The 24,339-nt window shown below is 39.1% G+C and overlaps 1 protein-coding gene across 1 annotated transcript in view; it reads right to left on the bottom strand.

The window, feature by feature from the left end:
* EYA1 (EYA transcriptional coactivator and phosphatase 1) overlaps positions 1–24,339 on the bottom strand; it is a 159,072-nt gene that overhangs the window by 19,387 nt on the left and 115,346 nt on the right. Inside the window, exon 12 of the mRNA XM_010360872.2 lies at positions 81–139. Coding sequence (XP_010359174.1) covers positions 81–139 — 59 coding nt within the window. The remainder of the gene's footprint in view (positions 1–80; positions 140–24,339) is intronic.

Here is a 24,339-nt window from a genome sequence, read left to right as displayed (position 1 = left end):
CAAACAGAAAGTTCATCTTCATTAGGTAAGTAATTAAACTATAAAAGGGAGATGGTCACTTCACATTCAAGGGTGCTCACCTTAGGTCCTGTCCATTATCATCTGAAGAAACATCATCTATATGGACTTGGTCACATTCCTAAAATGTGATTAAAATGATACATGTCAATTTTTTAAGAGCTCCTAATTTGTTTTGTTTTGGAAAAACCGTATTTTTTAAAACACCTTAATTGGAGTGTTTTTCAACTATGTCAATCAGTAGGTGGCAGTCTTGTAAAATTGACATTTTTACCTACTTAGGGTCCTCTCCTATAAGAAAGAAGCAATGTCATTAAGGACTACTGTTATTCAGCTTCAGAAAACACATTTTTGTGTTTAGAAAGGAAAGTGATTGAAAACAATTAGCATATGTGTTCCATAAACCTCAGGTACCTTAAGCCATCATGCTGCTCAGAGCTGATTCAGTCAGTGCCTAAGCATAACTGAAACCAGACATTTTGGTAAATGTAACATGCTAGAAAAATTAAACCTGATGCTAACTGCCAATGAAATTATGACCTCTGATTGCTGTTGAGCCACACACCAACACAGCCCGAGGCCAGTGTGCTGAGGAGCTCAGACAAAAAATCTGTTACTGGTTTCCATTTATTTGAGAGAAGTGAGTTTTATTCTCTCTCTCTTTCTCTCACTCTGTGTGTGTGTGTGTGTGTGTGTGTGTGTGTGTACACATGGGCACGATAAAAACCATGGGAGACTTCAAAACCTAAATAAAAATAATCAAACCATGTGCTTTTTTACTGTTTACGTTTTTATTTTTTTACATTTTTAGTGTTATTTTTAGCTGTTTTACTATTATTACATATTCATTGGATTTATGAGTTTATTATGGCATAATGTTATTTTGAACAGATCTTATTTTTAAATCCCAAACTGTGTAAACTACTTAGAATAGGAAGCCATACTTACGGACTAAAGCTCTATTGGACTCAGTTAACGTTTCTGCACCTGTTTGCAGATATATCGGAGCACCCATATATCTTAACCACCGAATCCCCAGACGAATTGTGGGAAGAGCAGGCACTCAAAAAACATTGGTTGAATGAATGAAGAAGGCATATTAACCTGGAGGTAGACAAGGGCTCTAGTCCAGAAACTTAACACCCCCACTTGGCTGCTTTCATATTTCAGTCATGTTCCTCTCTTTGCAGTCAGGCTCCAAATACCCCAGAGGCCTTTATTGTACTTATTTCCATTAAAGTTTTAGTTGAAAAATATTATTAAAAGAAATTTCCAGGCACACATCCTGTTTTTTAAAAGGTTCTTTTTGGCTGAAGATATGGTCATGTTTCAGATAGAGTTAATTTTATAAAATCTAGCCCATCTCTCTAGCTCTTAGATTCAACTTCATAACGAAGATGACACTTGGAAAGCACTACAATAATAGAAGGTATATTTTTATGTTGCCGGTTCCTTCTGAACAAACTCTTCTCTCTCCACGGATTTGTGAGGAAGGGAGGAGGAGATAGAAGTGGAAAGAAACTCAAACCAGCTGTTCCTTAACAGAATTAAAATCGTGACCCCCAACCTCTTCTCTAAAGCATCTATTTTCCAGGCAGCCCTCTCCCAGCACGCAGCAAGTTCCAAGGAGGAAAAGACTTTGACCTTGTAACCCTCCCCTGCTCTCCTGAGGTCCATAACCTCAGATAAGAGAAAAGGAAAAGCAAGTCCAGGAGCCCTCACATGCTGACTGTGAATTTAACGTTTTAAAAACAGGTCATTCTTGGAAAACATGGTTGGGAACTTCTCATTTATTAATCTTATTTTAGAAGATGAATGATGATTGCTTGTGTTTTCAACAACATACTAAATCATGAGTAGAAATTTCTGATATTTAACCAGAAATGCAATTTTTATGTTGTTGGTAAACTTCTTTAGAGCATGTGGTTAGCGTTGGGGGTAGGGCGAGAGGGGAAGGTCATAGCGCCATGATGGAGAAATTTTCTCTCTTGGGAGAATGAACAAAAAGGAGGAGGAAGTTGAGGAACTAGTAGAAGAGGAAAATATATGTTCAAAAGAATGTAATTCAAGGAATCAAAACTGACCTGGAATTCCCTGGTTACCTCTAAGGGTGTGAAGAGTTTGCTGAAAAGCAGGGTGTTAAGATGCTTTTCTTAAACTAATTTAGCTGTAAATCTTCATTACTAACAGAGAAGTCAGTTATCCTCTAATAACTGTTAACGACTCCATTGTTGCTATTGTTCTTCCACATCCTGTATTTGTTTTCTCCTGCCAGCTTCATTTAAAACGTTTTGTTCCCAGGCTGAGGACTTCATTTGAAGTATTGTTCAATCTCTAGCTTAGCTCTTAGTGTCAACACCTTCAAGCTTTTACCTGCAGATAGCAAACTCACTTCACAGTGACCTGATTAAAGCAAGGTTTGGTGTAGTGACAACAAGGAAATCCTCATTCTTTATCAGAATTTTTGTAGAATGATTTTAATTAAAAGAGATTTAAAAATCAAGAATAATCTCTAAGGGGCCTCATCAGCACCTCCAGGAATGAAAAAAAAAATCATTAAAATATCTATGTAAAATGTGTCTATGTAATTGTTACTTATTTCACTTAATGAATTGAAAAATGCCATATTGTACAAACTTCAGATACACAAAATACATACTGAGGGTTCATTATCTGTGTCTTTGTAGGAACTTACAAATAATGGCATAAAATGCCTTGGGAAGTATGCTTTTAAAAAATTGTTTTAAATCTTAAGGAGAAACTATAATATTACTATCTTAATGCTTATTAACAACTTTAATTGCGAAAAGAATGAGGAATATTAAGATACTGCAATATTCCACAGCAGAACTGCACAATGTGTTAACCTGTTGTAAGTCCATCAGCTCTCAAATGAGAAACTGAAGTCTCCTCCCGTCAGATATCCTGAAACTCAAACTCTTCCGTGGGGAGAAACGTTCCCATTTCTCAGACACCATCTCTCTAGCTTTTTGTCTTCTTTAGAGCCGAATTTTAGGTTCTCATTTTTGCCTTCTGGACTTGATTGCTTTTAGCTTCCAAATTTGTTTTAAACCCAGTCAATGAGATAACTGAGGGAGGGAGCAGGGCCTGATTTCAGAGTCCATGGCTTAGGCAGAAGGGGCTCTGGGCACTGTGAACCAACAGCAGCAACCAGGTTTAAAGCTCTCCTGGAAGAATCTACTGACAAAGACAAAAATGGAAGCTTAATGTATTTCCAGGTGCCAAAATATATTCCTAAAAACCCTAAATTGGTGTTCAATAGGGTACAGAACATAAATAATTCTATGGGAAAATAAATTTTTATTCCAAAAACCGACTAAACGTGCTGAAAATGAACTTTGGAAATACACGACTAAAATTATGTGATAGACTTTTAAGGTGACGAAATCATTATTGAATCCAAGTCTTGGGACAACATTCACATTTCCAGGGGCCACTCCAGTTCAGCATATTTTATGTGCTAATTTGCAGTGGGAGGGTCTGAGATGCCCAAGGGATCCCTGCTGTGTTTGGGGATCTGGCCTGGGACCTCAGAGAAGACAGAGGTAGTGATTTCAAGGACTCCTGAAAGATTCTGCACTCACAGTGAACTCATGGGTGTCTTAGCTTAGAAAGGTGGTCATTCATGCACATGTCAAATTATTAAGAGGCTGCTGTGTTCCAGGTACTGTTCCAGATGCTAATGATAGAGCGCTTAATACAACAGACAAAAGTCCTTACTGCCTTGAAACTAACATTCTAGTGGGAGCGACACACAAACAAAAAAACATGTAAAATGTACATATGCTGGATAGTGGTAAGTGCTAAGGCAACAAAATACAGTATGTGAGGGAGAAATGCAATGCCAAGTGGGTGTGGGGGAAAGAGCCTTCCAGGCAAAGGAAAGAGCAAGTTCAAAGGCCCTGAGGCAGGAGAACCCTGGTGTAAGGAGGTAGGAGGAAGGAGCCAGGAGAGGGCAGAGGAGGGGAAGAATTCCCTGTGCCTACAGATCCCAGCAATGAGCAGGCTTTGCCAAGGAAGCAAGGGACAAGTTATCAGTCCTTGCCCTCAAGGCACTTACATGGTTATGAGGGAAAGAGAGAAGTTAACTAACTACGCATGTGATAAGTTAATTAAAATCATGGTAAATCCTGCAGAACTTCCGTAGGATCCAAATGAACATCGTCCTGCATTCTATTTAGCCAAAGAGAGTTGCAAAGGTCTGAAGAATTAAAATTATATTTTGCTAGATCAGGAGGGACAGCCTGGTCCACCGCTTGTCCTTGTGGCTTTTGTGATTGAAGCAATCAAACTGATAAAATGGTGGCCTACTGGAGATGGCTCCTAACAACTGAACTGTGGTGACAGGAACAAAACAGCTTTTTGGTCCCAGACTATCCATGCTGGACCTCTACCTTCAAATGGCGGTGGGGTGGGGTGGGGAAGATATAAAGGAACCCCGGGAGTTTGGTGACCAGGCCTCAGAGAGGTGAGGGGAAGCCTCTTGAAGACATGTTTCTTTCACCCCCAAGTCACAGATGTGAGAACTGATATGGGAGTTGGAAAGGGATCCAGACGTGGGAAAAGAGTGATTTTTTGTTAGTGGCTTTCCCAAAGGGATGTCAAATTCAGCAACGTGTATGCATAAGAGCTCAGAAACAAGTCAGCAGTAGAGGAATATATAATTAATTTCTATTTAGCCAATTTTCACATACAGGTAGTTACACATGAGCGGGGGCAGGAGAGGGCTCTCCCCTACCCACTAGGAATGTCGGGTGATGGTTTGGCAATTATCGCATCGTCTCTCTAACAGTGATAAATTGGCAGCCAGTGCCAGGGAGAGGCCATTTCCCGATGGTCCACACCTGTTGTACTAAGTGTTAACTGAATGCAGGCATCAGGGAGAGGCAATTTGCCCGGGCATGCACATTAAGAGATCTAATGGCAGAGTATGGCCTTCTGGGGGCACTCCACTGGAAAAGGAAAGAAAGCCTCAGATAGGCATGCATGCAGCTTCCTAAACACACTGCATAGGTTCACTTCCCAAGGGTAAGGGGGGCAATGCGCATGCGGTCAGCCCACCCTAAAGGAAGACACATGGGAACGGGGCGAGCATATAAAGTCCTAGGATCAAGGATAACACTGCACTTGACCAAGATGCCTGCTTGGGTCTCTTCCAAAGCACAGTTTCCTTTATTCCTGTTCTAAAACCTTTTTCAGAAAACTTTCACTCCTACTCTGAAACTTGCCCCAGTCTCTTTTTCTGCCTCATGCCCTCCAGTTGAATTCTTTATTATGATGAGGTAAGAACTGAGGTTGCTCCAGACCATCGGGATTCACTGCTGGTAACTCAGATACCTTCCGCTGGTAACATATATGGTGCCGTGTGACTCAGATATTTGCCACTGGTAACATAGTCACATAGCTCAGAGAGATTATGTGGAAGAACTAGGGCCAGTGCAAGGCAAAGTTGCGATTATCCTCCACTAGTAAAATGTTACAATTAATTACCAAACTTGGGTATTGCTAATGCATCCAGTCCACTGCTGCCAGCCTGAGGTTGGTCTCTCTCTCTCTTCAGAAGTCCCAAGACACCAGAGATGCATCACCCCTTGATACCTGACTACCAAAGCGCCACATCTTGGCACTTTGTATCCCTTGTAGAGGATATTCTTCCTTCCCCCACAGCAATGGCTTCTGCAGAAGGCATTCCTTACACTTATTGTGGAGTTCCTGCAGAGGCAGGCGCTCCATTTCTCTCACTTACACTCCTCATTCTTCAGTTGAATTTATAGTGAAAATGCAATAGTATTTAATGTTACAACTCATTTTACAGATATGAAAAATAAAGATTCAGAAAAGCTAAATAATGTGAGATAAATGCTGTGATGCTTATGTCTTTGACCCTCAACTCGCCATTTCTTCGCAGGCTCCTCAATTTCACACATTGTAGACAACTGCTCAGTCTAGACACTGGTCATGACCTAGGTCCTTTGGGGCTTCTCGGCTGTTTTGAGCTCAGGGGACTCTAGCTCCGTCTGCCCCACTCTGACCTGTGCTCTGTGTCTGTGGTCCGTCTGGAGCATGGATGTGGGTCCTTCATCCTACAGCACAAGCCCCAACCCTTCCTGTCATCAGCAGGCCTTTAAATGACTGGCACGTCAGAGGAAAATGCTCCCGGAAGGAGAGCCACTGTGATAATCGGGTCTCTGCCAGGCGTGGAGGGTAGAAAGTACAACTGTAGGTGGTGGGAGCATAGGTTTTTAGCATGTCACACTGCCACAGCATGTCCTAAGTAGGAGAGCTGAGGACCAGGAAAATGGATTAGGCCACGGTCACAGCAGGGGAAGCTGAAAAGAAGGCAGATAGCACCAGAGGTGCGGTGTTGTGCCCGCAGTTATCAGTCTGCAAACTTCTGCTGTTCCACAACAGGATCCTACAAGCATCTTTCAGTAAATACCAAAATTGAAATGACCATGGTCTACCCTTGCCAGCCTTCCCCTTACGTGACACCGCCTGTGCTTCACAGAGGAGTAAAATAAATAAAATTAGCAGCTTCAGTTACTGCTGGCCCTCAGCTCACAGTCATCTAACTACTCACAGAGCTGGATGATAAAATGCTCACACGGATGGCTGGGGAAACTGCCAACACATGAAGTCCTGAATCCCAGTTCTGGTGTAGGTATAGGGAGTGGGCAGGAAGCCACACGGGGCACGATCTCACAGCCATGCGGCGAATGCCCATTCGCTCTTAGAACTCTGGTTGCACTGTTATTCTGCCTTTTGAGTCCCTTCTGTCATTATTCTTGGCATCAAGACTCAAGCTGACCTTTTTCTGATCCATCATCATCTCTGGCCTTCTAGGGCTGGGCCACAGACATGTTCTTTTGGACCAATCCCCGGGAATAACTGAGATTTTGTACAGAGGCTCATATGCAAAATATTAAGTTATGGTAGAATTTTTCTGCAAATATTTATTCTGCTTTGATACTGTAGTACTTGTACTTTCCCCCCAAGCCTTTCACTTGTACCATAATTATGTAAAAATACACTATACAGTTCAAGCTAGTTTAGGAAAATTAATAAAGAGAATTAAGACAGTTACAATGAACCTTATTATCTGTGCCAACAAAGTGATGTAATAGCTAGGACACTGATGCTCTATACTTCTGAACATGAAACTTGAAACACAAACTCCGAGTAAACCTGAAGTCCTTGAATAAACAGAGACTCTAGGAAGACTGTGAGGCAGTTTGCATGTTGTGAAAGGGAACAATATGAAAAAGTCACCATGTGTCTTTGGAGAAATTGAGTTACACAAGCCCAAATCCTGCTGATCAAGGCTATAGTTTACTCAAAGTTCCAAATTTACCAGGAGGAAACTAACGCCATACTGCCAACTAATTGTTTCAATACTTTCAATACTTTCCTTTACAAAGCAAAAATGGAAGGATAAAAGTCAGCAGAGAACTAGCTGTTTTCATTGTGTCTTTACATCAGTGTGCCTACTGAGACCAGCTGGAGCTGGCCAAGGCAGAGGAAGTGATCACTGGGTTCTCTGTCCCCTCTTATCCGTCATAAAGCAATTACATCCATGGCTCTGACTTCCCTGTTGAGCAATTTAGATACTTGCTTGATACCTTTGACATCTATAGGTCACTAAAGAGAAGGATTCCTCTTATTTCTAAATGTGAAAATGTTTATTTCTACATGGGACATGGGTAGTTCTAGTACTTCAGTGACAAACTCACACAAATTGTCTGAAAGCTCATTTTGTCAAGCCATTAGCAGCACTTATAAAAGAATGCATATCTGTCTGTGGACCTATCCATACTACCATCTTTCTCACAGAAAACTAAATCACACAGTTGGCTTTACAGGGTGACCAGTGTTTGAGTTACAAAGGCTTTAAGGGAATGGTCTCCATGGTGGTTTTTTGAAATAACTCCCAACTCTCAGATATTTTCATAACTAATTTGAAAAACTAAGTAAAATGGGACATCTTCCAAACTTCTCTATGATTTAGAAGTTCTAAGGATGGAGAGGGGTAGTCAAGGAAGAAGGCAATTGATGGGACAGATTTGAAGAAACCGCCTTCCAACTAGCTGACAATTTGATTTGGTACATCAAGTCTAGGCTCCGTGATAGACATTCTGTCTATGAATTAGTAAATTTGCAGGAAACATGTCTTTACTTGCATGTGTTTCTCTGTAAAGAGACTGCCCAACTGATGTACTCTGTATTTATAGTTACTGATGCAGAACAGCATGATTCCATTGTGCTTTCTAAGGGCATGTCCAAGCCCTCACTGCACTTTCAAATAGATCTCATGGAGAGCTCAAGCGCTGCTAGGCATTCTTCTGCCCAGCTTCACCACCATGGACTCTCTGGAAGCCCTTGACTCCTGGAGATGGGGAGGGCATGTGGTTTGTAACCTCTCCACACTGGCAATTGCTGGCAGACTCTGTCTGTCATCTCTGTCTAGGGTGCACCTGGTGACCTCCTATTCCCCTGGCCTTCCCACCATGATGCTTGCAGGAAAAAGAAAAAAAAAAAAAAAAAAAAAAAGGTGCAGATACCTGTGGCTAAGGCACAGGCGATAAAATACAAAAGGAGTTTTGAAATTGACCCCATTCTGTCTGGCAGTTTTGGGAATTGCAAGTTAAGGAATTAAAACATACCTGGACAATGTATCTTTTAATTCCCACTCTATCTACTCAGAATACTATTGGTGGCAACACATATGTTAAGTCAATATTTAAATATCTGTATGTGTTATGATAGGAATAGGTTGATACAGCTATACAAGCCAATGGGAAAAGAAAACAATTTCAAATTTCAGAAACCAAAAAGAGGAATTTCAGCATCTATATTCGAGAGGTGGCAATAAGATGCAACTTGTGAACACACATATGGCATTTACAAACAAAAACTGTCTTAATGTACTTAATGTTATAATATCCTTTAGAGATGATCTAAGTGAGAGAGATTTTACTAGAATTATGTTTATATTAGCTAGAAGACGTAAGTGCTTGTATTAGAAACACAAGATTTGAATTACAGAAGTTTCAACAAAGGTAAGATATTAGCTATTTTGATCTGATTCTATTTATACGAATATTCATAAAATATTTAGAAAATAAAGTCTTTACTGAAAGTTCCTGAAGATGGTATGTTAAGGTAAAAAATAAATTGAAGTGCTTAAGCTATGTCTGGCATATGCATAAAATTATGGTAAATATTTGAGATCACTAAGGAAAGGCTTCCAGGACTCCCAAATTTATTAATAACTAGAAGAAAGCATGAACACATGTTTTTCAAAGTTTTGATATTTTCTTATATATTAATCCCTTTTAAAATGTGCTGATTAAAAAAATAAGACATCATTATCTCACTTTAGCATGTGGCTTATAGAATCCCAAAGGTATCATATGAAGATAGCTCTTTCTTAGTGAGTACAATGTTAATAAATACGATATGTCAGTTTCACTGCGCTTGGAGTTCCTTCTTTCTCACCATGAATGCCTTCTTTACCACATGATATTAAATATATTTGTCTTTATTCACACTCTCAACCTTAGGGTGAGGAAAAGAAAGTCTCACTTAATGAAAGCCAGAAAGAATTGCAAATAAACTTTTAAACAAAATGAGCTTATTTAAAACTGTTCAACACTGGATCTCTAAAGGTAATGGATTAGCTAATCCAGTGTTGAACAATTTTAATATAAAGATAATTAAAAGATAATTATAGCATATATTACATTTGATCTAATGATATCGATACTTGTAACTTTCTTTGCTTTTTAAAAAGTATACAATAAATACTATCTAGTCCAAGATCCATCTTTTATTATGTTTTATGCGATAGTAAGAGGTATTTCAATGCATTCTATGTCCCTACCGCTGATGTTGTATCCAAGATCCATCTTTTATTATGTTTTATGCGATAGTAAGAGGTATTTCAATGCATTCTATGTCCCTACTGCTGATGTTGTATACAAAAGGTTATGCCCAAATGCACAGCTTCATTTATGGTTCAGTTAATTTAAGAGAACATAGCATTTTACAAATCTGTATCAGAACCAATGCAAACCTCCATATGCAACACAGGGCAATGCATTAGCGTTTGCTTATAATGCCAAATTATATTGTACAATTTTATCATTAAAATATTACACATTTCAAATGGTATATAACAAAGTATGAAGATAAAAGACTAAAGGCTGAATTAATGTGTAAACTAATTATCATTCAGAACATTAAAAAATCTCAGCACACATCTAATATAAATATCATTTTTTTGGAACAGCAACTCAGAACTACTCTTAAGAATGAGCCTTTGATTTACTGCTGAACTTATTTCTCAATTTTCAACAGGCTTGCTCATCATTTTTGCAAACATAATTTGTCACTGGCAACAGTCAGTGTTCTTTGTAACTCCTGTTTCCTTTCTTTTAGATCTATTATTCCTGCTGAGAGAATCTACTAAAGAAGAATTTTTCATAGTGACACCAACTCTAGGCTTGCTGTGAATAATCACAATCTCATAAAAATCATTCTTTTTATTGCAAACTTGCTGCCAGAAGCATGGAAAAATATTCAGACCGAGAGAACTTTCATCCTTTTCTGCAATGGCTTTCTTTTAACTTTCATGGCCATTTGCAGAAAGTGAATTGCATACCAATTTATTCACAAAGCATTTAACTAGAGCTTTCATTTGCACAAAAGTATTTGTTTTGCTCATATAAAACAATGAACTATAAGCTCTAATATTAAATAAGTCATACATTAAGAAAGTGTGTGTGTGTGTGTGTGTGTGTGTGTGTGTTTCTGGAGCAATTTTCTACTCCTTCTAAAATCATTTGCAACAAATATTAGTTCCTGTTCAATGCCATTACATGTCTATAGTTTCATCTTTATTTAACTACAAACCATATGTCAATGCATTTTGTAAAGAAATATTTTCATGTAATTAACCTTTTTAAATGCCTTTTTCTTTTGCAGGGGTCAGGGTGGGGTTGAAATTTTGAAAGTTTAAAAGAGACTAATTTATGAACTTCAGTTAACTTACACTGCCAGATAATTTTCTAATAGTAAGAAACACTCAATTTTGCATAAAAGAACATATAGCTCAGAACAAATCAGGCCCAACCATATCCTTAGTTAATAAACTAATAAAGATTTTTCCAAGCTGATTTTCTCTGCCACGTAATTATTACTGACTCCAGAAAGAAAAATATGCAGAACCGGACATAGGCCCTTTTAAAAAAGCAGTTCCCTGTGAGCTGCAGGAAGGGTTCCATCATCACCTTCCTCACTGTCAGTCCCTGGCGGCGAGAGAGGACCTTGGAGGGGCACTCACTTTCCTACTCAAAAATTCTCTCTTCTAAGGATCTGTGGGTCTGAAATTCCACCACACAAAATCATCCCTTCTGAATCTTCTTTTGTAAGACAAAGACTTCAGGTAAGAGTGAACTGTTTAAGCTCCATTGCCTTGGTGTGCACTGCACTATGAGGTAAATTTCTTCCAGCATGGGGAGCCCTGGTGTGCCTGCCCCAAAATCACTGGGTGTTAAAAGGGGAAATGGAGTTGGCTGCCTGAAAGGAAAAGAAAAAAGGGAAAGTGTTGTCTATACTCATATTTTTCGCTCCCTATAAAAATACCCCTTTTCTCAAGAAGTAGAATTTAGAGCTATAAATAATCATGCTTTGGTTGTTTATATGTTATTCAGGAAAATATTATGTATCATTAGAATAGCATGAGTATTATATGTGTTATATATTAAATTGTAGCAGTGTCACTAGAAAATACATAGCCACACATTCTCGATTCTTTTATTCATTTTCTTATGCATTCAACTAATAAGGACTGAACACCTATTTCTATTCCAGGCACCACACACACAAAAATAAATGAGATACAGATCTTGCTTTTATGGTTTTAGACATGGGGAGTGGCTAGAGAGAAAGGGTACATTGACTGTCACTATGATTTTCTGTCAGGGAAGATACTAGATTCTTGTAAAGCCCTTCCTCTTCCAACCCACCCTGGGCAGCATGTTCAGATACATTTTTCTGAAAGTAGGCTTTGCTCTTCCAGGCAATGCAGTCTCCAACGAAGAGCAAAAGCATCTAGGGGGAGGGGAGACAAGCAATATGTTTTACTCCTGTTTCAGTCCATCTCCCTCAATAGATGTATTAGAAAATTAAATTGGAAACACTTAATATATTTCTATGCAATTGAGCATTCAAGGGCCTCTACAATGAGCCCTAACCTTACCAATGTGTGCATCCCTCACATTCTATCATGAACAGCCTGCCCAAGATAGGCCAGTCTCTACTGGCCCGGCCTCCACTGCCTTCCTGCACCAGACAATAGCTGTGTCTACTGCTTGCTGGAATGCCTTCTCTCTCCCTTAAGGCAAGGCTGCTCCATTAAGTTTTTATTGGTTTCTTTCCCTTCTCCATCCCTGACATACCCTCTGCAACCCACTGTCTCAATAATAATTACCATTATTGACAGCCTATCAGCTGTCAGTCTTTATGTCATGTGTATTTCATGTTCTTTCCAATTCTCCTGAAAACTCTGCATTTGATGGAAAGCAAACAAAGACTTACACAGACAACTTCTGTGTACACTACTAGATAAGAAACTCTTTGAAGAAGAGACCATCTTTTACATGCCTTTTTCTTCCTACTTATTTTCTAACACTGGACCAAGCACATAGATATCATAGACTGAAACCTTCTAGGTTATCTGATTGACAGGATTTGATTATGAAAGAATTGATGACCCAATCAGAAGTTAATAATGTTAGTGCATTTTGTCACTGAAGTGTCATTGAAGTTAGTTTGTGGAAATAAATTATTTTGATTATAAAATGATACATACTAATGTAGAAAATTCGTGCAGTACTAAAAAACATATAAAAGAATTCATCTCCAATTCCATCCATCAGAAGTAACCACTGTCAACATTCTTCCAGTCCAAGCTGTCTCCTACCAATTGGAAAGGATGATAGCTTGGACAGAAGAGTTCCATTTAACTTTCTAACAAAATACCAATTCCAGAAGTTAATTCTTAGTTATTTCTGAAGAAGCAAAAGATTATAAAATAATGTTGATCAAAAGCAACATGCTCTCCCCATACCCTGACCCTCCACCTGCCTTACAAAGGAGTAGCTCACAATTAAGAAGGATCCAGTATTTAGAAAGCCTTTCTTTAGAAATGCTGCTAGAATACTGAACTGAGCCCAAATAGAGGCCCTATTGTACTGCACTGAAATGGGAGAAGTCTCCAGGGACAGCAACTTAAACACATTTTGGGGAAGTTGAAGTTACAGGCATACAGGCCTTCTCTTGCACTATTCAATCTTAAAATTTTTTTTTTTTAAAAAGTCTAAGGGCACCTTGAATTCCTTTCTCTACTAAGCAAACTTCCTATGAAGGTAACTGAGGAAAATCTGGCTTTACAAAGCAGTGACTCTCCCAGATTGAAGATTAGCAAGCACCTGTCAAAATCTAAGATCTAAACCAATAGCCTGTCACAGGTGACACTGACAGGTCAATTTCACACAACTTTAAAATAAACTGAAGCAATCCAGCAGACTGTGTGAGTGCTGAAGTGGTATTTCCATTCATCAAGAAAGGAAGACACTCCATTATTCACTGAGGCACCAACATGCGGCAGGCACCGGCCAGGGGCTCCAGATTCTGTTGTCTCCCTTAACTCCACACTTACCTGTCACCCTCTCTGAAGCCTGTCAGGGTTGACTGTGTGGAGGTCACACATTAGTAGGAAGCAAGGACTGAACCCAGGTCTCTCCATCTGTGAAGTGTTCACTCTCCCTTCAGACCACACTGTTCCTGGTTGCTGCACCCAACAGAATAGAGAGACCATAGCAAACCAGGAAGCCAGTTTCATGGACAGGTTAATTAACAGCCTGTTGGAATAACTGCTGCTCCAAATGGCCACAGTTGCCTCACATAAATGATTTAATTTTCTGAATCTGGAATTTTCAATACATTTTGGATTCTGTGTTTCTAAACTAAGATATGACTCTTCTTTTTCATTGAATATATTCTTTTCGGGAAATCTTAACTGATATCAGAAATGATGGCTTCCAGCTTGATTCTGTTTTCTGAGCTGCAGATCTGTGCATACACCCACTCACTGGACTCCACTTGTGTGTCCAATACACACTGCAGGTTCAATATCTCAAATCTGAATTCAGCATCTTCCTTCCGGAGCCAGATCATTCTCCTGGGCTGTCTCTACCTTATTGTGCAAGCCAGAAACTAAGAGTCTGGCTCACTGAATTGTTACACTGAATAGATCTGCAAATCCTACCCAGATTACTTTCTCAGGAGCTTTCACATCAGCCCCTGTTCTCCATGAACAAATGCCACTGATTTCTCATCTACATTATTGACACCTTTGACTTGACAATACAACTCATCTCCTTGGTAGTGCTATGAGTTCTTTACTGATTACCCTTGGCATCCACTGTAAAATCCAACTTCCTCAGCAGAGTGTGCGAAATCTTTCATGACATGGTTCCTGTCTTTCTTTCCATTTTCTCATCCCACAAGCACTCTCTGTGTGTTCTGTGCTTTACACCTACACAGGCTCTGTTCCTAAATGCCATGCTCTCTCAAGCTCAGTGTTTCTTCATGGTGAAGTGTCTGCTCCAGCACTCTGCCTTGCCACCTCTCCCCAATCTGGGCTAGCCATCCCATCTCTCACACTCTAGCTAATGACCAGAAATTTCGCCATCATTGCTGTGATGGAATTATTATTTCACTTTTCTGTTTCTACCCAGTATCTGGGCTCCTTGAGGGCAAAGAATGTGTTTCATATTTTATCCTCAGTGCCTAGAATAGAGTGTCCAGAATAGAGCGAGCAAGAGCACATTCAGCACAAAGTAGCTCTTTTTAGTCTGTAATGTAGGGGCTGCTCAACTATTATTTTATCGTTATTCATTACAACAACATGTCTGTCTGTCCACTCTCTATCTATTGACCTACCTCTCAACATTTCCAAAATAGATTTTAGGTTGCCTGGGCAATTATGGCTTGCAGGTTTGTAAGACACAGTGAGGAAGAAAGCTTTGAAAGAATGCAGTCAAGAAAGCCCCATCCAGTTATTAGGCACCGCTCCACAGCATCCTTGTGTGACAGCAGCCAGGTGTTATTGACTTCCTTTCCTTTGCTAAAAAGGAATGGTCACGTTCTCTGACGTGGCTAGAAAGGTTTTGTGCAATGATATTTGCAAAAGAAAACCTGAGTTTCAACCTCAGCTTTACCATCACCTAACCAAGTGGCTTTGGGCAACAACCACCTCCCTTCAATTTTCCGCATGTGTAAACTGCAGATAATAAGACTGAATTCCCAGTGTTGATGGAGAATAAGAGTCTCATGTCATCCTGACATGAGAAAAGTTTCCATAAGGCCTGCAGCCCCCTGCCTCCTACTTCACTAAGGAGGCCCAGCAGCCTGAGCTGTCAGTCCCAGCGGCCTGAGAAGGGGAGGCTCTGCTCCACAGTGACTTCATACCCAGCCAGGCTCTGCTGCATGCCGTGACACCAGCAGCAAGTTCCATGAGCCATCCTTCAAAACATGAGATAGGAAGACAACGAGTAAAAGGACATTTATCAGCACAACCAAGGAAACATGTGTCTTTTTGAAATGAAGCCAGCATCCTCATTTTCTATGAAGGACAGCACACTGTGATGGGAACCAGATACAGTAGCTACTTAACTGCCAACAGCACACCTCCCCGCATGCAACTGGGGGTGGGAGGAGCCCATGAATAAGGATTGAGCTGAAGAAGTATTCTGTGATCTCCCTGGAGCAGGGTCATTCGGCACTGACAGACCTTTTTTTTTTTTTTTTTTTTGGTGTGTCTGGTGTGATTTCTGTTGGAATTCTACATGAGAATTTGGCAGCAAACCACTTATTGTTTCATGCCCTTCATTCCCTAGTCCCTCCTTAAGTCATTCTCCCTTCTTCTTCTACAGCCTTACAGGGCTTGGCCCAGCATTATTCATGTAGAAGACACTCAACAAACAATAACAGCAGCATAGACTTCCTTAGTGCTTCCTGCAAGCCAGTGCTAGTTCTACACACTTAACAGATATTAACTCATGCACTTCTTACACTGACCCAATGAGGTATATCGTCATCCAGTTTTACAGATGGGAAATTGAGGCACAAAGGGGGCCCTCATGAATGAATTCACCAGTTCCACCTCTGGTGTCTCTAGAACTGCAAGCTAACAAACCACATAAACAACACAGGGCTTTGAGTCAGGCTAGAATAAGAGAGCCATGATTACATTCAGCATTTTCCTAATTATAAGAAACATTACATATAGAAAGTAAAACCAGAAAATTTCTCTCATCCTATCTAGAGATAAATCCGTTTTTATTGTTGAAATTATTTTTGTATCATTTTAAATAATAGAAAATCTTTGTTTTCTGCCGCCTGCCGTGGCTTACGCCTGTAGTCCCAGCACTTTGGGAGGCCGAAGCAGGTGGATCACGAGGTCAGGAGATTGAGACTATCGTGGCTAACATGGTGAAACCCCGTTTCTACTAAAAATACAAAAAATTAGCCGGGCATGGTGGCAGGCGCCTGTAGTCTCAGCTACTTGGGAGGCTGAGGCAGGAGAATGCGTGAACCTGGGAGGCGGAGCTTGCAGTGAGCCGAGATCCTGCAACTGTACTCTAGCTTGGGTAACAGAGTGAGACTCTGTCTCAAAAAAAAAAAAAAAAAAAGAAAACCTTTTCTTTTCATATACATACCTTTTTTAAAAAAATTTTAATCCCCAAACTGGAACCACACTTCATATCATTTTATAACATACCTCTTCTATGTATATTGTGTCTTGACATTAAAGATTTTGAAAATCTGACTTAAAGTAATATGAAAGTCTAATATCTTGGGTGTTCTAATTCTTAAGATTGAGATTAATCTTCACTTACTTTTAAAAGTTAACTTTTAGAAATAAAGATAATGCTCATCATTGACTACTATTTGACAAAGAAAATAAGTAATTAAAGGAAATATATGAGAGCCTTCTATGTACCAAATCTTGTGTCAGGAGCTCAGGATTTAAGTGGACAAATCATGGTTCCTGGACTCAAGGGATTTCCCAGTGGGGGACAGACAGAGGTCTGCAGAAAATCTTAATAAAGTGCAGTAAATATTTTTATAGTGAGAACCAGCTCCTTTGATCATGACCAATTCCCCCTTCCTGGACTGCACTGTACCTGCAGACTCTACCTGTCTTCTTGTCTAAGACCCACCAAGTAACCTGTGCTCCGGATTTCATTCTGTCTTGCTATCCAAGGACTTCATTCCTATAGTCATTCTCCTTGCCATATCACATGTATTTTCCTTCCTATGGAATCATTCTCACTGACATCCAGACATGCCTAAATATCTTTTATTTAAAAATGAAACCACCTTCCCTTGATCCCATGATGCCCTCCACACACAATAGCCCATCTCTTTGTGTCTGTCTCTGTGGGAATTCTTGATCCTTTCTGTCTTCACTGTCAGCCCTCACCCTCTTCTCAACCCATTCCCATCTGGCTGATTACTTCCATTTCATTGACATGGTGCTTATCAGGGTCATTAACAGCCAACATTCTCACCCAGTCTAACAGTCGGCCACTTCTCCATCCTCATCTTCCTTGACTTTGGCCACATTTGACACACAGGAGTGTGCCATTCCCTCCTCCTTGAAACACTATTCTCCAGGTTTCTGTGATAGCTCATACTTTTCCACCTACCTTGTAGAATTCTCTCTACAATTCTGTCTTCTAAGCTCTTCTTTATGGTCCTATTTCTAATTGTTGGTGCCAAAATGCTCAATCGCAGGCCCTCTTCTCAATTTTTCATTCCTTCCCCTGTGCCACCTAGTTTTATGACGTCAGGACTCCCGAAACTATACCTTCAAATTTGTCTCTCTCCTCTGAGATCTAAACCTATATGTCTACCTGCTTATATGTCATCTCTTGACTTGGATGTTGACTATGTATTTCATACTTAATAAACTCAATACAGAATGCTTGAATCAAACTCCTCCCCAGCCACCCCCCAACACACTCTTCTTCAGAAGTGTGATCACCTTTCCAGTGCTCAAGGCAAAACCTAGTGTTCATCCTTGATTCTGCTTTCCCTCCCCATCTATGTTAGATCCATTAGCAAATTCTGCCCATATTTCCATCAAAGGATACTGTAAGTCCTGTGACTTCTCCCCACGTCCAGACTGCTACATCCTCAGCCCCAAGTTAATGTCCCCTAGGCTGGCTGAGACAGTCTCTTAATTGGTCTCATTGGTTTCACTCTTGCCCCCATTCCATTTGATAACCAGACTGATGTTTTAAAGGTATAAACACTATTCTATCATGTCCATGCTTAAAACTCTCCAATGGCTTCTCACTGCAATTAGAAAAAAAAAAATATTCTTTACCATGGTCTACAAGACCCTTCATCATCTGGACCCTCCCACTCTTCCCTACTTACTCTGTCTCAGCCACACTGGGCATCTTTCACTTCCTGAAGGAGTGAAACTCATTCCTACTATTGTCCTCCCAAAATGACTTCCTACCATATCCTTGCAGTTGCTTCCCTCGAGGCTTCTCCCTTCTTGACAAACGCTACCTCCTCAGAGACATCTCTTCCTGATCATCTCAGCTAACAACGCCCCACTCCAATTCATCCCTTAGCCAGTACTGCTTGATTTGCTTCATAGCACTTACCTCTGCCTGAAAGTATTTTATTTACATACTGTTTATTTCATACTTCTCTTCCACAGTATAACTCCGTAAGGAGAATGTCCTTAATAAAGTCATTGCTGTATCTCCAGTATTTAGAACTGTGCCTAGGTACTTAATAGTTATTCAATAAATCGATATTGAATATTGAATGATGGAAAGAAATGACAAAGTATAAAGAGACTACTGGATGCTATAGCATCTTGGTTCTGAAACATCACAGAGATATGGCATTTATAGCCCCATCACCCAGAAATAACCACTGGCAACTTGTAAATATGACCTTTAATATGTCATAGACATTAAATCCGGATTACATACTATCATTCATTTTGTAGACTGATCACTTTTCAACTTGAAATTATATCGTGGTGGCTTTTAAAAAATCTATTCCCTTCCAGTTTTTCTTTAATATGCCATACATGTTGAATACAAATTTTACACTTTTTATTTTATTGTAATTTATTTATTTATTTATTTATTTATTTATTTATTTATTTATTTATTTGAGACAGAGTCTCACTCTGTCTCCCGGGCTGGAGTGCAGTGGCCAGATCTCAGCTCACTGCAAGCTCCGCCTCCCGGGTTTATGCCATTCTCCTGCCTCAGCCTCCCGAGTAGCTGGGACTACAGGCGCCGCCACCTCACCCGGCTAGTTTTTTGTATTTTTTAGTAGAGACGGGGTTTCACCGGGTTAGCCAGGATGGTCTCGATCTCCTGACCTCGTGATCCGCCCGTCTCGGCCTCCCAAAGTGCTGGGATTACAGGCTTGAGCCACCACGCCCGGCCTGTAATTTATTTTTTTGAAATCGTCTCTGTCACTCAGGCTGAAGCGCAGTGGCACAATCTTGGCTCACCGCAACCTCCACCTTCTGGGTTCTCCAGCTCCAGCTTCAGCCTCTCGAGTACCTGGGATTATAGGTGCACGCCACCATGCCCAGCTAATTTTTGTATTTTTAGTAGAGATGGGGTTTCACTGTGTTGGCCAGACTGGTTTCAAACTCCTGATCTTAAGTGATCTGCCTGCCCCAGCCTCCCTAAGTGCTGAGATAAAGGCATGAGCCACAGCACCTGGCCGAATTTTACACTTTTTAAATATGCCATACATGCTGAAGAGGTATGACATGTTGAATAGGCTCAACTGTATCTTAGAGCTAATTTTTAAAACTTGAAATCGACCACGAATACCTTCCCTATATATAATAAACTGTCTTAAAACAATTTTTATAAGGATGTATTATAATTTATTTCATTTTTAATCTGTTACTGGATATTTAAAATATTTCTCTCTTGTAGTGGTAAAAAACACCATGGGGGGTGGGTATATTGTGGGGTTGAGTGGATTTCTGGAAAGTGTCAGACCTGAGCTAGAATCTGCCACTCTGTAGTTGTGTGACCTTAGACAAGTTTTGTTTGACCTATCCTAAGCTTCACCTGGCTCCTCCGTAAAATTAAGACATTAATAGTGTTACTATAGTAGAGATATCATGCTATTAAATGGAATAATGTATGTAAAAGATATAGGACAAGTGTTTGACAAATGCTTATTGCTATTATCTTAATTATCTGTCTGTAATTCTGTTTTCTTAGAAATGATGCTAAAAGTGGAATTTTGAGTAAAAGGATCAGCACATCAGAGTTCTGAATACATATTATGAAACTGCTTTTCTGAAAACTTGTATCCATTTATATCCTTAACAGCAATGTACACAAGTTTTCATCTTACTGCATAGTAGATCATATTATTCATTTTAAACCTTTGCCAATTTGATGCTCAAGAGGCTGTCTGACTTGACATTTCTTTTTTTTTGAGATGGAGTCTCACTCTGTCACTGTCTGTCTGGAGTGCAGTGGCATGATCTCGGCTCACTGCAACCTCTGCCTACCGGGTTCAAGGGATTCTCCTGCCTCAGCCTCCCAAGTAGCTGGGATTACAGGTGCACGCCACCATGCCCAACTAATTTTTGTATTTTTAGTAGAGATGGGGTCTCACCATGATGGCCAGGTTGGTCTCTTAAATCCTGACCTCGTGATCTGCCCTGATTGATTACTACAAGTGAAATCCAACATTTTTCATCTGTAGCTTGATAATTTGAATGCCTTTCTCTTGTGAATTATCTGTTGGTGGTTTTTGCTCATTTCTTCTGTTGAGCTATTTCTTTATGTGTTTCTGAATGAATTGCAATAATCTTAGTTCTTTGATTCATTATATTTTGCTCAGTTTTGTCTTTAATATTATCTGTGGCTTTTAAAAATAGTATTTGTTTGTCTCTGACTACCAAAGAAATAAGTATATGCTTTACAGAATTTGGGACATACAGAAAAGTATAAATAAATAAAAAATAAACCCCCAAATTCCACAAACAATCAATGCTAAACTTCTAGAATTTATATTTCCATAAGACAGTCAACATATATTTCCATTATTTATTCAATATATATTTACTGGGTCCTGTTATGGGCCAGGTCCTGTGCTAGAGAAACTAGCAGTGAATATATTATACATAGGGCATACATTTTATAATAGAATTGTGAGCCAACAATACGTGTGTATATTCCTCAAATATTAGTTTTTAAAAATTAACTTTTTATTAAACAAATATTACAGCTCAATGAATTTCTATAAACTAAATGCATGGGTGTAACTAACAGCCAGATGAAGAAACAAAACATGAATTTCCTAAGTTAGAAATGTTTATTGTTATAAATCTTACCTTAATCTCTGATTAGTAAAAAGTCCTAGATGTAATTGGTACAAATGGTATTAACTTTTTATAGGATCTCAATACTTATTTCCAAATGGCCATCCAAAGATTTTGATTGATTAACTGATTGATTTTGAGACGGAGTCTCGCTTTGTCCGCCCAGGCTGGAGTGCAGTGGCGCGATCTCGGCTCACTGCAAGCTCCGGCTCCCGGGTTCACGTCATTCTCCTCCCAACTTTCCCGAGTAGTTGGGACTACAGGAGCTCGCCACCACGCCCGGCCAATTTTGTTTTGTATTTTTAGTAGAGATGGGGTTTCACTCTGTTAGCCAGGATGGTCTCGATCTCCTGACCTCGTGATCCGCCACCTTGGCCTCCCAAAGTGCTGGGATTACAGGTGTGAGCCACCATACCCAGCCAATTTTGATTTAATCTTTTGATTTACCTACATATTCTCCTTGTGTTTCATTCTTTCATCTTTTAACTGTTTACCTATTTTAGCATATAAGCTGAATAATCTATTACTTCACTATCAATTTGCTTGGTTTTATTTAAAACATACAAAATTTTTCTTTAAGTTGGGTCTGTGCCTGAGCTATTTATTTCTTCTCCCATACTTAGTCCAATGTCAACATTAGGCCGCATAATTCTTCACACTATTGTAGAATTAGAAAACGTTTTAATAATTGGTTGAGTCAGACATTCATTTCCCATGTTTTGTCAAAAATTGCTAGGTATTTTTGCCTACTTATCCTTTCAAATAGAACTTAGAACAATTTTTTCATATTACAAAAATGAGAAAGAACATCTAATTTATTCAATTCTTCCTTTATCTCTCTCAGTAAGATGTCACAGCTTTATTCATATATTCCTCACAAATACTTCTCATAAGGTTTCTTCCTAAATTTTCTTTTATGATATTTTTTGTTTTTGTGTTTTAGTAACTACCGCTATTTTATAATTAAAACTTCAAATCACTTTGATTTTTGAATTCTGTATTTTTTCATTTTTCTGAAGCCTATTGTCAATTCTAAGAATATTGTAGTTGATTTTCTTCAGTCTTCTACATATCAAATTATCTACAAAAATAATTTGAATCTCTTTCATTAAGTAAAGCTTGTGTCTTATTGTACTGTCCAAAATTCCTAGAATACTGCTGGATAATAGTACTGATAGAGGGCATTCTTGTTTTTACTCGTAATGACAATTTGCTTCCATTATTTTACTCCTAAGTACAATGTTTGCTATCAGTAGAATATAAAGTATCACAGTATACATTTATTTACAGTATATTATCTTCTACTGTGTTAAATAGCTACACTTTAAGACAATGTTCTGATGAACATCAGAATTAAGGAAGTCTTTAAATATACTTTTATACTTTTATATTTCTATTTTTAACTTCAGATAAAATAAAAATCTTATAAGAAATGATAAAGAAATAAGAGCAACAAAAATTATTCATTAGTAATAAAATACGGGCATTGTTTCTTTTTGGCCGTCAGTTACAATGCAGCTAAACTCAATATACATTTATTATGACTAATAATCATTTGTTGCTTAAAAAACTTATTTTGTCCTCCCCACACTAAACTGAGGGTTTTGATGTTACTCTTGTCAACTAAGGAAATGGACAAGGTCGAGCAACCTACCTGAAAACACAGGAAGGCAAAGTCAACTTTATTATCTTCCATGAAGAAGGAAACAAAAATTGGTATTCTAGTCTAAGATAACACATAACAATTCGGTCTAAAGCATATCCATTTAATGGCCAACATATATAAGGCAATATTCTGAGTGTTACAAGGGGTGTTTACCAGGATTTAAAAAACGTAGTCCTTTATGTTTGATGAACTTATCAGGAGAAAATCACCAAGTACGCCAGTCTATGTACAGGGCTGAAAATGACAAGTGGCATTCCATATGTGTGTACACATATATAGGGACACTTAGGTTTGGAGTGTAATTATCCATAGGCTCATACCCTTTCATATGGCTACTCTTGGCTTGTGGAGGGGTTTGGAAGCAGCAAAGACCTACAGCATCTTCCTTGCAAGCACCTGTGAGATCCTTTGGCAGCAGAGAACCAGAGCTCTAGCATCCACACAAAAGCTGAACATAGGGCATCAGAGTTTCTTCTTTATTTATAGAGAATAAAGGACTGCCTAGGTGAGTTATGTTTTCCTAACTTGAGAAATCGACTTCTGAATTGGTTTAAATATTCCACACTTTTTAGAAGCACAAACAGTATGTCAGTACCAAGTGCTTTACTTAAAATCGAAGTTTCATAACATTGGCATAACTGATATTTTACAGAAAGAATTTTTTTCCTAGCTAAAAATAAACTTATAAATAAGACATATTTAAATAATTTATAGATGATAACCTAAGTTTTAAAGTAAGAAAATATTATTGCAACTTTAAAGACTGAATTAAACCAAGGGATAATCTCTTTGTTTTACAAGAAACACCATTGTAAATTTCTCCTTTTACATGATGCTATTACCTAAAGACCATCCACAAGCTCCTCTCCTTGGCCCCTGACTCATCAAACTCATACTCTAGTGGGACCAGAACTTTATGCCCCAGGCCTTTTTTTTTTCCCAATAGAAAGCGTGAAAACAAGGGGCTACAAATATAGGTGTTCAAATATCAGACCTAGGCTAGGAGTCTACATATTGAAGGGCCCAGAAAGAACAGGAATATTCATGTTGTAAATCTTGACACAAAGAATGCTCTGGTCTGCTCCAACTGAACAATGCACTGAAAGAGTAGAGAGGGGGGTTTAGAACAGCTGTGCTACGTGGTATGTGCAATAGCTTCATGTGCCAC

The sequence above is a fragment of the Rhinopithecus roxellana genome, chromosome 9 (assembly GCF_007565055.1).
Source record: "Rhinopithecus roxellana isolate Shanxi Qingling chromosome 9, ASM756505v1, whole genome shotgun sequence".
NCBI lineage: Eukaryota > Metazoa > Chordata > Mammalia > Primates > Cercopithecidae > Rhinopithecus > Rhinopithecus roxellana.
Note: the sequence above shows the minus strand (reverse complement) of the source record. Positions and strands in the feature narration are given on the sequence as shown.